Source organism: Nyctibius grandis, chromosome 30, assembly GCF_013368605.1.
Source record: "Nyctibius grandis isolate bNycGra1 chromosome 30, bNycGra1.pri, whole genome shotgun sequence".
Taxonomy (NCBI): Eukaryota; Metazoa; Chordata; class Aves; order Nyctibiiformes; family Nyctibiidae; genus Nyctibius; species Nyctibius grandis.
Genome location: NC_090687.1, coordinates 5,631,174 through 5,644,552, shown reverse-complemented (window position 1 = coordinate 5,644,552; position 13,379 = coordinate 5,631,174). Strand labels below are relative to the sequence as shown.

Below are 13,379 nucleotides of genomic sequence, written 5' to 3'. Positions count from 1 at the left end.
CGGGCGCCGGGCCTGGGCCTCCCGCCGCGGCCCCGCTCACGGCCGGCGGCCCAGACAGCACCGCAGGGCGCAGGCCGCGCAGCGCCCGTCCCCACGTCCTCCCCCATTCGTCCCAGGGCCACTGGAGAACCGCAAACCCCCCGGTAGCCCGCAAACCCCCCGCCAAGCCGCCAGCAGCACGTACACAACACCGGGCCGTAACGAAGTGTATTAGGTCTCACACCGCAGAGCCAACGCGGCGGAACAGCTCGTGGTCGGTCACGCCGTGACCCAGCGAGCTCGTTACCTGCGCTGCTGGTGCCGGGAGCGACGCTACCATCTTCCAGCGGTACCAGGAGTCAGCCCAAACGCTGAGGAAAAGGGGAGCCCGCCATCCCTCGTGGCTACAATCTGGCATTAACTTTTTAACCCTCTTACACCTTCAGAAATAAGCCACAAGAGCTTGAAAATTAAGAGCTTAGTCAACGTTTCAGACGCGTAGGCATCAAAGCGCCGCGTCAGGCGTGCTCAGCTGCCTCCTCCTCTCCACAGGGTGTCCTGCCCATGGTGTAGAACTCCTGGTTTGGGCGCAGGTCAATGTAATGAGCGATGCGATTAGACATAGCAAAAAAAGCGGAAATCATGCCTATGTCCCAGGCGTCTTCACGGTCAAAACCGTGCTTCTCCAGCTTCTGGAAATGCTCTTCAGTGATGTTATCAGCTCGACAGACCGCAAGAGCGAACTCCAGCATTGCCAGGTCCCGGTCACTCAGGTCAGCCAGTTTCCAGTTCACAATGACCTGTAAGAAGGCAGAAACCAGAGGCAGCGCACGCAGACCCAGCAAACAGCCTGACTGGCTCCCACTCAGCGCCTGAACCAGATGTCCTGGCTACCATCAGAGAAAAAGACTCATCTATTTTACCCCCCTTCTCATCGCGGGGACTGCGGCAGTTTTGCTGAGCGGGCTATCGAGGAGTTCTTGAAAAGGGCCCCAATGCCACCAGGATGCTGCAGCTCCCCGTTGGTAGCAAGTTCCTCCACAGAGCAGATTAAAACAGCAAAGAATGTGGGCAGCAGGATGAATGCTCTGCAGGTCAACCATCCCTCCCCGCATCTCGCTTGGAAGGTGGATGGGCATACACAAACCCCCACCCGGAGGTCCTACCCACACTGGCTACTGGCCTGACTGCTCACCCATAAACCTATCAAGCCCAGGTATTGGGTTAGGGCCCCAGACACGTCAAAATCACTCAAGACTACAGGGAACCACATAGATCCAAGGTTCAAAATACAGATTAACAATCAAAACTTCAGGTGAGAAAGCAGACACATGAGAGGTCCCTTCCCACCTCCCAAGGGACCACGCTGGCACACGCTGTTGTAACCCCACTGACCTGGTCAGCCAGTGCTGGCTGCTTGGAATATATCCGATGAAGTGCTCCATGTGCAACCACACAGTAGGGACATCTATTCACAACACTTGTAGCTACGATTATGAGCTCTTTGTCTGCCTTGCTGAGTCGCCCTACAGGGACAGCAAAAGATTTGGCACACTTTAGTGTTAGAAATGTCCACCACAGCAAGGATCACTGGGGAAACAGAGAGGGGAAGACTCTTCAGTACAGCCCAGGAGACAAAGGACCAGCGGGCATGCAGGGAAACAATGCAACCAAAGCTCCTAGATGACAGGACAAGGGGCAACGGTTTTAAACTTAAAGACAGTAGGTGTAGGTTGGACGTAAGGAGAAAATGTTTTACTATGAGGGTGGTGAGACACTGGGACAAGTGGTCTAAAGCAGCTGTGAGTGCCCCACGCCTGAAGTGGTCCCTTCCAACCCAAACCATTCTGTGTGGGAAATTTACCTGGATAGTTGCTTGCGAGGCACCTAATTAGGATGAGGGACATGATACTTGGTCAACAGGGAAACAACAATTCTACATAACAAACTCAGAGGAGCAAAATTACTTGCTCACCAAGTACGAAGCTGGGTTGGTACTTCTCCATGTACATCTCAGAGGCAAAGGGCTAGGGAGGGTGTTGTCTATTCTTCCTTATTGCTGCTTTTACAGGCAAGGTCAGGGTCCCTCCTGCTGTCCACAAAACCTACTGCTTTACTGGACTTTGAAAATATTTCCATAAAACCAGTGTCTTCTAGGAGCATGAAAGACACTACTAAAACCCCCTGGGTAAAGAGGAGTCAGCAGAAGAGGCCTTCTTGGTCTGGTTCAGTGCCAGAAGGCAGCAACGCCATGACACTGCACGAGACATGCTGAAAAGGGTGGGATCCAAAATAGTCCTAGTCTTCAAGGCAAAAAGGAAGTATGGGAATGAGAAGAGAAAAACAGATCGTTGTACAGCGAGGGGCATGGCTTCACTCCAGCAGCACAAGCAGAGCAGAAAGCTTCACACACAGACTGCATGTACCATGTGGGAGAGGCACAAGGCTGCTCTCCTCGCTGCCAAGACACTCCTCCTGAGCCCTCATCTCCCATAAGCAGGAGGAGCAGTCTACACACGACAACTTATTTTAAGAATAAAATAACTCTGCTGCAGAGTACAGGCACACCAGGGTTCAAAGTCCCTGTGCCCAGAGGGCAGAGTCTCCCTCACAGAAATTTTGCACGCTGCTCATACGCAGCTCCTCGCCAAGAACTGTTGTGAAGGAAGAGCTGCAGGCAGGCTCAGCAAGGACCTCACCCTCCCTTAGGAGCTGTTTTATGCTGGGCCCTTGGCTGCGACCCCACCTGAGCCACGCTGTGGCTGTGGTGCCTGGCTATGTAATCCTGCCGGTCTGGAACCTGGCTGACCCTCAGGCCAACCTCCTCGCTTGATCTTGGATCTGCCTCATCCCCAGGGACTTGCCTGGGAAATCTAGACTCCTGGCTAGCCCTGGTCACCACTGCCAGACCTACTCTGCTCACCTTGCTCCAGTAGTGTGGGCCTGGAGCCTTGCCCATGAAGCCACTGCCTCTGCCTGCGACCTTCCAGCACACTCAGCTCCTGGCTCATCTTCCCTTCGGCAGCAGCCTGTTCTTTCTGTGTTGTGACACAGAGCACGGTGCAGCAAGGCAGCAGAGCTTGGCCTGACAGCTGCTTTTTAACCACAAGCTAAGGAGTATGAAGCTGTATGCAATACGAGCAAAGCCAGAAGCAGCTGCACAGTTCCAGCCTCTGCCAGCTGTTGTTATGGGCTGGGAGAAGCCACGGCTTGGCAATACATCTGAGCATGTCAGAAATGTTGCTTCTTGCAACTTTTCACATCTACAAAGGGAAGGGCAGTCTTGAGAGGTGGTTGTATGGCTTACCTGTGTCTTTGTTCATAATGGTGTTGTAATAAGCAAAAAAAGCTCTGAATTCAGCAGGTCGGTGAGACATGGCTTTGAACACATTGGGCAGAAATCCAGTCTGTGCAAGGAGAAAGAGGAACAAGAACTGTAACTTAACACAGAGCACAGAGGGCGACATCAATGCACGAGGCTCAGAGAACAACTTGTTAGCACAGCAGTGCTGGGGAACCTCTGCAGACCCATTCTCTTGCCCTTTGAGCCCATTTATACATATGACCCAACATGTAATGACATGGTTCTTCATTAGGTGTTGCTGCAGTTTCAAAGCACGGCGCGTTGCCCTGCGCACTTCAGCCACAACAGTAACGACCAGTCACATCAGCAAGCTCCTTTCCAAACCAAGAGGCTGTCTCCACTTGGTCTCCCTGCACAGATGTTGTAACTCTCCTCTTCCCTCTGAGCTTACAGGATGCAAGACAGGGCCAGCCCAATCCAAGCAGCACGCTGTTTGAGGTGCTGGCACACAGTGGATGTATATACTGGCTCAACGATGCTGCTCTGCTTCTCTCCCTGTTCTGCCCCCCATAACTGCCACTGCCCAGCCCATCTCTGTGATGGACTCACAGAATTGCTTGCTGCCTGTCACGTGCTGGATCAGCCAGTGCAGCACCCACCGGTGCCTGGGTCCCAGCAGTGGGCATTCATCAGCAGGGGTTCAGCCTCAGTGCCTGGCTGCCCACCGCACTTGTAAACACCCTGGGCTGCTGCGATTGTGCTAACTGCCCACAGGCTCCATCAGCTTACCAGCTGCTGTTCTTAAGGGTGTTTATGGAAAAGGAGAGTAGCTCAGGTGCCACAGACCCCTTTGGCAACCTCCCTCCACTGCCCCACAATTGCCTGTGCCTTCCTCCTGTCTCACTCATCTGTTTTGTGTTAGTTAACCATGGGGAAGCTCTTCCCTCCTCGTCCACAACCCTTTAGTGTACTTAGGAACCTCTGGCAACAGAATTCAGCAGCACTGTTTGGATATCCAAGCCTGCTAGGTTGATTGGATCTCATACGTACGTCTTTGCTGACCCTTCCAGTGCACTGACACGCGGGGGTTTGCGTCACAGCACGTGAAATCTGGGCTGACTCTTCCTCTGTACAGCATATTTACCCTCGAGTCTGCTGGCTCCTGTCAGTATTACGCAAACTTCACTGAGGCTACTGCAACGGTTTCAGAGCACAGATTCAACAGGCTGGCAGGAAAGATAGGGAGAGATGGACCAGCACTCCCCTGAGAGGAGGATCTTGGAAGAGAGAAGTCTCCACAGAGCTTGGCTGGTAGAGTGTTTTAGCCATCAGGAAGGACTGTGGCATTCCTTCTCCACAACAGCAGGGAAGAAGACCCTTGTCCAGTTCCCTCTTTTTCCCCTTGTACACAGTTCTGCATTAGGCTTACTGTTCTGCCACTGTGCAGCTCATTTAGCTTTGGAGAGAAAAAGTCAAAGCTCAAAAGCAGAAATACTCTCTGAGCTTTTTAATACTGTCGTCAAAACAGCTCCTCCCATTTTTCCTCCGCTAAAAGCATTAAAAACACTCCTAATAGAGTCTCAAGTAAACACAGATGCTCTCCCAGAAAAACAAATACATGTCAGTATTCCAGCTAACCCCGAGCACGAGATGCCACCTGAAACAACCCACAAGTCTCCTGGAACCAGGGAGATTTACAATCCTGCCAACACGCTGCAGGATTTCCAGTAAAATCCTCATCCTGTAGACTGGAAGGAGCTTTGCAAGTGCTGCTCACCTCAGTCTCCTGTCAGGTTTGCGTTCAACCTGACTGGACCAGAACTGCTTCCTTAGGCTGTATGACCTGCTCAGACTTTGGACCCTTTCCACTGGCAAGAGTTTTGCAGCAGAGCTCCTTTACCTTCATTTCTATTTCCTCCATGAGCTCCACGATGTCATACGGCATGTCCTTCTTATTGGGTACTGGATACCGCCCAACAGGTCTTGCAGCACTCTCTTCCTTGGTGCTGTATGCCACCTGGGGCTGCCTCCGGAGGTCCCCTGAGGCTAGGAGAGGCAGAAGCTGGGGAGAAAGGAGGGAGGAAAGTTTGTTATTTGGAAGGCCATGTATCACCTCAGCAGGCTGGGGAGGGAGAACCCTTCCTCAGCTACTCCTGCTTTTCTGACAGGACTCGGGCACCCCTGTCCTTGTAAGCCACTCGCTGCTCCATTAGCAGGGCAGCAGGTGCTCTGGGAAAGGAAACCCAAGTCCCATTCCTGACTGTAGCCCTACGCTGCTGTGTGGGCAGCCGGCAAGCATCACATGCCCCTGCCCCCCTCCTTTGTACCATCTCAACTGCAGGCCACAGCTGCTGCTCCTTGCAGCCCTCACCAGCCGTGGATCAGCCCATCTGCACCAACGTTCAACCTGCGGCATCCCCCAAGCTTAAAAGGTGTTTCCCACCAATCTACACACAGCAACATCACAGCAATGGCCCTAATAGATCTCCTTCAACAAAGGAGTGCGAAGAACAAATTCAAGGCCTTTTTTTTCAGCCAATCTGCCCTGCTCCAGGCAAAGCCATCTTCACTCGAGCGTCTTCCCAGCTCTCTCCAGCATGCACCACAGCAGTTCTGAATGTTCTGAGGAACGCTGCATGATCCCCTGTCACCCCCACCACTGCACGGTGTCCCCCACCATTCTGTGGTGAAGACTAAACCTGTTGGATCACACATTCTCTGAGTGTTCTTGCTTGGTTCTGAGCCTTGAGTTCTGGCCTGAAACGCCAACACACTACTGCAACATAGAATACAATCACAGACTGGTTTGGGTTGGAAGGGACCTTAAAGACCATGCAGTTCCAACCCCCTGCCACGGGCAGGGACACCTTCCACCAGACCAGGTTGCTCCAAGCCTCATCCAACCTGGCCTTGAACACTGCCAGGGAGGGGCATAAACAAGTGACAACGGTAACGAAGGCAGAGACACCCCAGCTTGCTGCTGTGAGGAAGACAGTGAAACAGCTACGCACGATGTGCCAGCACGCATCCAGGTACCACCTATAAAAATGATGAGAAAAGCACTAGAGCAGGTATAAACAGGAAAATTATCTCAGAAATGAAACTTCCGAGGATAAGCGCAAAAATACACCGGGGTGCAACAAGCTCTAGGGCCATTGAAAGCAAGGGCTCCCATCGGTCAGCCACGCACCTGGTTCAAAACCAGAGCAAACCTGTATACATCAGCACAAAGGTCTGGCAGGTTTTCCTCTCTATCACTGGAAGAAAAAGTGTTGGGGACCGGAGGACACGGGGCAGCGGCTTCATGGAGAGAGGACACCGAGTGCCTGACAGATTTACCCTCCGTTCACAATGCCGCCTGATGCCCCGAGTGAAAGGGAGAAACCCCCGAGGGGCAGGAGCCGGTGGCCTCGGTGAGAGGCGACGGTTCCGTGGTGGCCACAGCCGTCGTGGCCAGCGAGCCTGACCGGACCCCGCCGCCGCGGGCGAGTCCCTCAGCAGGCACCGAAGCCAGCCGCCGCCCCGGGGTGCTCCGGGGAACGGGGCAGGAGCCGGCAGCGCCCGGGGGCCGCCGGGCGGGCGATCACTGCCCTCACAGTACCGGGGCGGCCCCTCCCGCTCGGAGCGCCCCTCGCTTCCCCCCCGGGCCGACTCGTACTCACGGGCCGGTAGGCGAGCCGCAGGCCGCGCAGCACGGAGCCGCTCATGGCCCGTCCTCCCCTCGCGGGCCGCAGCCTCAGCGGCCGGAGGACCCGGCTAGGAGCCCGGGGGTGCCGGGGCCGCCGAGACCGCAGCCCGGCACGGTGCACTCAACGCTGGGAAACCGCCACGGCGCTGAAGTGGGGACGCTCCGGGGCGCCTGAGGCCCTCCAGGCCCACGGGACGGCCGCCCCGCTGCGCTGCTTCCGCGGCCAGACGCCGTTGGGCCGCCCGCGCCGCGGCTCCGCCCCCGCCCGCCCCCTTCCCTCCCGGTGGGGGAAGCGGCGCCGATGGCGGGCGGCGGCGCCGATGGCGGGTGCCCGTCGGCGGAGTCCGAGGGGGAGGCGGCGGTTGCCTGCGAGGCCCTCCGCCTGCTGCGGATCGAGCCCTCGGCCGTCGGCCCCGGCGCGGGGCGGGCGGGCGGCGCGGCGCGGTGCTCGGTAGGTGCGGTGGGGGGTGTGGCGGGGCGGGGGGCGGCGGCGGCGGCGGCGGAGGGGGCCCGCAGCGCTGAGGCGCCGCTGCTCACACAGAGGAACGCGCTGCGGAAGCGGCGGCGCTGGGAGCGGGTCCTGGCGGCGAGGAGGAGGAAGCGGCGGCAGGAGCGGGAGAGGAGCAGGGCGCGGCGGGGCCGGGGCCCAGGTGAGGGCGCGGCGCGGCCCCCCGAGGGGCTCCCGGCCGGGGGAAGGGGGGGCCCGGCCGAGGCCCCGGCACGCCGCCGGGCCTGCGCTGCCCTCTCTCCTCTCTGCCTCCCAGGGGCTGCCGGCCGGGACGGCGGGAGGGCCCTGGCCGCCGTGGCGAAGGAGCGCCTGCTGCAGGCCAGGGCGTCGGGGCCCCGGCTCTGCGTGGATCTCGGCGTGGCCGACCGCATGACACGGAAGGTAGGGAGCTGCTGCTGCCGGTGCCGCCGCTGCCTGCCGGCGCGGTCCCTCTCCGGAGTCTGGGAACTCCCGGAGACCCTGGGGACGTGCCCTGTCATGGCCTCAACACGGCCGGTGGCTGCTTTTCTCATGTCTGCCCCTCTCTGCTGCTGCTCTCAAAGCGTCCTGTCTCTGGAACGTGCTGTTTGAGGGCAGCGCTCCGAAACGGGGCCGAGGGAGGGGAGCTGGCTGCGGCAGGTCACCCGTTTGTTCTGGGAAACACTAAGAAACCCTCCATGTCGGCCGGAGCCTGGATGCGCGAGGGTGCGCACACAGCAGCTGTGCTGAGCTCAGGCTGGGGCGATGCTGTCCCCCCCCATCTCTGCGTGTCCCTCCATCCTGCCCGTGGCTGCCCGGTCTCCAGCACTGGCTGGCTGCACACCCAGCTTCAAGGCTTCCCTTGAGACCCAGAGGCAGCTGAGCTGTGCTCCCAAGGAACAGCCTTTCCAGAGCCTCAGCAGCCGGCTGGTGACGTGGGTGTGATGTCTGCAGGCCCTAAACGGAGCTGTGTTACCCCCTGCCCCTAGACTCGTGGGTCACTGTGCTTGTTATTTGTTGGAAGGAAACAAGCCGCCTCGCCTCCCAGATCAGGAGACTCTACGGGGCAAACAGGCGGGCTGAGAAGCCGTTTTGGCTCTGTCTGACGGAGTTTGTGGCGGGCTCGTTGATCTATGAGGAATGTTTTCGCATGAACGACGGCTTCTCCAATTATTTGGTAAGAGTCTCTGACCGCAGTGCTTTCCCTCCGTGTTGACCTAAGACAGGCTGGGGTGGGCTCGAGTGGTGGGAATGCAGTTCAGTGACTGTGGTTCAGATCAGATCTTCTTGCCCTTTGGCAGGAGACAAGAACTGACAGATAACGGGGCGATGTGAAAGGTGTTCCAGTTAGAGCTCATGTGCCTCCTGCCTGCAGGAGGAGAATTGCTTCTCCAGATGCTACTTCTGCAAAGAGACCTGTGATACTGGGGACAGGCAGACACATAAGCTTGGTCAGGGGGCAGGTCGTGCATTCCAGTCCTGAGTTTGTACCAGTCTTGGTATAACTTGAGCATGAGACCCACACATACACCTGGCAGTGACGTTGAGCCGTGTGTTCTACAGCACACGTGGGGCTGCACGTGGTAACAGTGAGGGGAGAAAACTACCTGAGGTGGAGATTCCTAAATCTGTCAAGAATTAGAATCTCATTTAAAATTAGGTAATTGTTGCTGATCTCCCTTCCTCAAAACACATCTAGGGATTCTGATGAGAATTTAATGGGTTTTGAGATACGTATTGTTCGGTGCCCATATAGAAACACTTTTCAAATTAAAAACATTTTATCTGTAGGAGCTTAAGCACCTAAGGCAGTGGTGTTAGTTCTGGCATATTTCTGTGTCTGAGAGTGGGTTTTGCTGTGGCAGATGGAGTTTGGGCTAATGGGCTGCTTCTCTTCCTCTCTTGTATTTTTCAGATGGATACAACTCAAGAAAGTTACCTGGACCTGTTTCCTTTAGATGCAATTGTTTATCTCACTCCTGACTCTGAGAACGGTATATATTTTACTTGCTTTAGGTGCAGGGGAACTAAGGCAAAAGGCTGATTTTTAAGCTTTTCTTTTCGAGACTGTTTCATACTTCAGGTGGTTGAATTCCAAGCATTCACTGTCTCAAATGGCATGAGATATACAGTGTAGTTAGGTCTGATGCTAGATCCACTCCTATCTCAATCTGTTTTGACAGGGAATGAGATTTCGAGTCAAGGCTGTGTGTGATGTGCAGCAGACAACTTCAAACCCGTGTGTAGACCCCGTGCAGTTTGTAGCATTACGAGTGACAAAGTGGAGATGCTGTAGCAGTTTTGAACGCAGTCTAAATTACATCTTTCTCTGAAATAATGCAGCAGCAGCTACAACATTCCCTTTATTGCCTAATTTGCTGCCGTGTTTATTTTCTCCTCTTCATTTCTAACTGGCCGCATGTTCCTGGGGACGTAGATCCCTTTCTTATTTGATGCAAGTGCTTTACTCTGATGAAGAATATGGTAAGGGTGCAGGAAGGTTTTTGTAGGTGACCTTGACACTGGGGAGGCATCTGCAGAGCAGGTTGGGATCAGACTGACCAAATCAGCCACATCTCAGAACAGACAACGGTTAAAGGGAGCAGCGTGTGGTATTTCTGGCATTCTGTGCTTTCAGCCTATGTCTGATCTCCCCCTTTCAGTCTGCCTGCAGGTTCAGGCAGACACTGAACCCTCAGCCTCCTTCACAGCCTGAGGCTCCACGGTGAAGCGTGGCTCTGGCCACAGCTTTCTCATAGAAGTGGGGTCTTGCTTGGGGAATGGTGTAGTGCAGGATTTTACTGTCTGGTGGTGAGCAAGTGCGTGTCTTGTTTCTAGTCCTTCAAGATATTGACCCAGATAAAGTGTACGTCCTCGGAGGCCTGGTGGATGAAAGTATTCACAAGGTGGGTAGTAGCCTGTGGGAACCTGAAGGTGCTGTCTGCCCCATTCTCTCATGAGAGCAGAGACATCGGTAGTGCCCAGCACTGCTGCTGCCTCCATTTGAGACATCGCTGTTGTGCCACCATCTGTTCCTCAAGGTTCTGCCTGGATCCAGCACCAGGCTGAGAGACACTGCAGCAGCCTAGGTGAAATGAGTCCCAGGACAGTTTTTGGCTTCGTAGCTGCTTGTACCTCAAAGGATGTGCATGCTATGCATGTGCAAGTGTGTGCACAGTGGGCACCTTGTTTCCCTGCAGAAGCTGACTCTGCAAAGGGCACAAGAGCAGTCCTTGCAAACAGCCCGCCTCCCAATTCGCGAGTACATGGTGAAAACCTTCAACGCCAAGAACTACCACTCGGAGACACTGGCAATTAACCAAGGTGAGAGGCTGAGACATGTCCTGTCATTTGCCTGGGCTGGAGGACAGGGGAGGCTATCAAGCAGCAGAGTTTTCAGAATGGAGGCCTGGTGCTGAGTGATGGGGGAAACACTGGGAACAGAAGTTTCTCTTACTAGGTTTTATTCCTGCTGCCCCCATTTTAAGGTCTTGTGTGCTTCTCTGCATCAGCCCATGCTCAGACGAGCAGGACTTGCATCGGTCTTGCTTTGCACAAAGCAGTGAACAGTCAGTGGGGGGAGATGCAAGGAGGCTGCTGTTGCTACAAGTCACACAAGGTCCTAGGCAAGGGAGAAGGGCAAGTTGTCAGGCCTGTGTCAGGCTCAATAAAGGCAAGACTCACAACAGCAGGGTGGGGTGTTCGTGTGCTGTGTCACTGGTGGCTCCATGTCCTGACCATGGGCTGGGTGCCTTGGTCACATCAGTGGATGTGCCCGTGCTCCTCCACCTCTGCTGGCAGTCTGGGGCTTTGTATTGTGAACACCTCTCTGCTAGGGACCATGGAGGGGCTCGTGTTCTCTAGTAAGTTCTTACTGCTGGCATAAGGACTCCGTTGCCATCTCCATCAGCACAAGACAGAGGAGGTGGCAGAGGGCTCTGCAGAGCACTGAGCCCAGCTGCTAGAGACGACCGTGTGTCCCAAGGTAGCCCTGACGTGGAGACACAGCATCTGAGAAGCAATGGTGGAAGCACAGTAGGTGTGACCCACCATGGGTGTACTGTCAGCAGCAGCACAGATGGGCAGCACAGGTTAGTCAGAATGGTGACTGGGGGGCACCCTGCTTTAGTTGGCACAGCCTCTGCTTTTCCTAGCCAGAGCTCCCCAAAGTCATCCTCAAAAGAGTTGTCTGCTCCTGGATGAGCTGCCTCAAACACTTGCTCATCAGATTTTAAATGACAGGGAATGCAAAGCCCATGCCAACCTCCTCTGGCATCGGCTGTTACTGTTTCCTGATGTTTTGCAGCCAGTGGGGTGTGTATTATAGACCTTGCTATTGATACTGGTATCACAGCACGGTACATCTCTCTCTTCCTGACAGTGTTTGATGTCTTATCAACTTACTATGAGACCCGGAGCTGGCCAGCAGCCTTGAAAGCTGGAGTTTCTTCAGGAAAAGGCTACGTGCTACCAGATGGCAGTGAAATAAATGGAAATAACTCAGCATGACAATGCACAAGAAAACTCTTTATTTTGTGATGGTGAGGAGCTGTGCAGACAAGAGAGGCAAACTCCAAATGTCAAGCAGAGGCACCAGCATGAATGTGCATAGAGAAAAGAACTCTGCTTAAATCTTGTTAAGGACCTTACCAAGAGTGACACATTCTACCTCAGCAGTACAATGCTAGAAATTAGTTTTCCCCTTGAACAGAAAACAAAAGCTGATGGAGCCCTGGGAACAAGTAAAAACTGACAGGAATTCAGTTTTGCTTCTTTGCAGATGCTTGCCAGAGTGTTTCTGACTTGCATCTACACTTGTTCTGGGGCAGGGAGGAGAGCTTTAAGGTATTTCTTTCATCTTGATTCAACAGTAAGTAAGGTGAAGTTAGAATTGCAAAGCTCACTGGTGAGGAAAGTTCTTCTCATGGAAAAGGACAGTGCTGTTCCAGTTGAGGAACACAAGATGGGAAGTGATTCCCTAGTGGAGAAACAGTTCCCAGGTGCACCGTGTCCTAACAACGTCAAACTAGTTGAAGACTTGGTGAGTTGTTGAAGCCTGTAGTTAATCCTGTGCATCTAATCTAAAATAAAATGTTTAAACTGCCTTTGCATCCTTACAGTTACTGGTGCATGCATGGTGCATGTCACACACTGATGTGTGATGTTCACGAACTCTGATGTTCCTCCTGGAAAGGTACCTGGGATTTGACTGTGCCCTGCTCAAAGAGCGGTGATGTATTTCGTGACCATAAAGCATTTTTGATGCATCTTAAGTCGGATTGCTACCTCAGCCATTGTTGCTAAAAAAAAAAATTAAAAAAAACCTAAAAAAACCCCCTCATGGTCAATGAGTATGTCTAACCACCAACGAAAGGACTTGAAGGTCTCCTGAGGTAAATTTCTATCCCCATATGCTTACATGTTTTCATTTCTCCTTCACATCAAGAGCGTTTTACAACACCTGGAATTCAGTGCCCCTGAGCCAGTGTCAGCAGGGCCTGCTGCAGCAGAAGCTGTTGGTGCACACAGGGTGTTGCTCCCCACACAGGCTGAATTTGTGCTTGCCAGTGCCTGTTCGCTGTGCCCTGTGGGCTCTTTTGGTGTCCCATGGGCTCTTCCAGTTCTTACTCTTCATGTCCCCCTGCTCGTCAGCCATTGGTGTGTAGTCAGAGGTCTGAACTTGGGCTTCAGTGTACGAGATTGAGCCCCGGAGTTTGCTTGGCAGCAGCATACACTAACACAAGCCACCTGGCAGTGCTGCCCTCCCCAGTGGCCACCCTGTCCCTGCTCGGCCAGGAAAGCAGACTGCCCTTGGTCAGCCAGCTTGCTGCCTGCAGGCACGCTGTGAGAGCAGCAGCTGTAGGGGATTTGCTGTGGGGCTGCTAAAGGTTGCCCAATTCCTGCATCAAATTGCTTGCCTGGCTGTTAAGAGTGCCTGGTTA

The 13,379-nt window shown here is 54.4% G+C and overlaps 2 protein-coding genes across 3 annotated transcripts; one reads left to right on the top strand and one right to left on the bottom strand.

Moving 5' to 3' along the window:
* Nucleotides 1-193: 193 nt before the first annotated feature.
* LOC137674630 (uncharacterized) lies at nucleotides 194-7,221 on the bottom strand. The gene is made up of 5 exons (XM_068420134.1): nucleotides 6,946-7,221; nucleotides 5,184-5,345; nucleotides 3,287-3,386; nucleotides 1,375-1,505; nucleotides 194-779 (listed from the first exon to the last, which is right to left on the bottom strand). The coding sequence occupies exons 1-5, from the start codon at nucleotides 6,988-6,990 to the stop codon at nucleotides 498-500; spliced, it is 720 nt and encodes a 239-aa protein (XP_068276235.1). The 5' UTR covers nucleotides 6,991-7,221; the 3' UTR covers nucleotides 194-497.
* Nucleotides 7,222-7,224: 3 nt separating this feature from the next.
* Nucleotides 7,225-12,542, top strand: TRMT10B (tRNA methyltransferase 10B). 2 transcript variants are annotated; one of them, XM_068420133.1, is made up of 8 exons: nucleotides 7,225-7,422; nucleotides 7,513-7,621; nucleotides 7,736-7,860; nucleotides 8,486-8,614; nucleotides 9,353-9,431; nucleotides 10,276-10,343; nucleotides 10,638-10,761; nucleotides 11,819-12,542. In XM_068420133.1, the coding sequence occupies exons 1-8, from the start codon at nucleotides 7,273-7,275 to the stop codon at nucleotides 11,944-11,946; spliced, it is 912 nt and encodes a 303-aa protein (XP_068276234.1). In that variant the 5' UTR covers nucleotides 7,225-7,272; the 3' UTR covers nucleotides 11,947-12,542. The 2 variants fall into 2 exon arrangements, with proteins under 2 accessions (XP_068276234.1, XP_068276233.1); XM_068420132.1 differs by having other exon boundaries at nucleotides 7,226-7,422; nucleotides 8,462-8,614.
* Nucleotides 12,543-13,379: the final 837 nt, after the last annotated feature.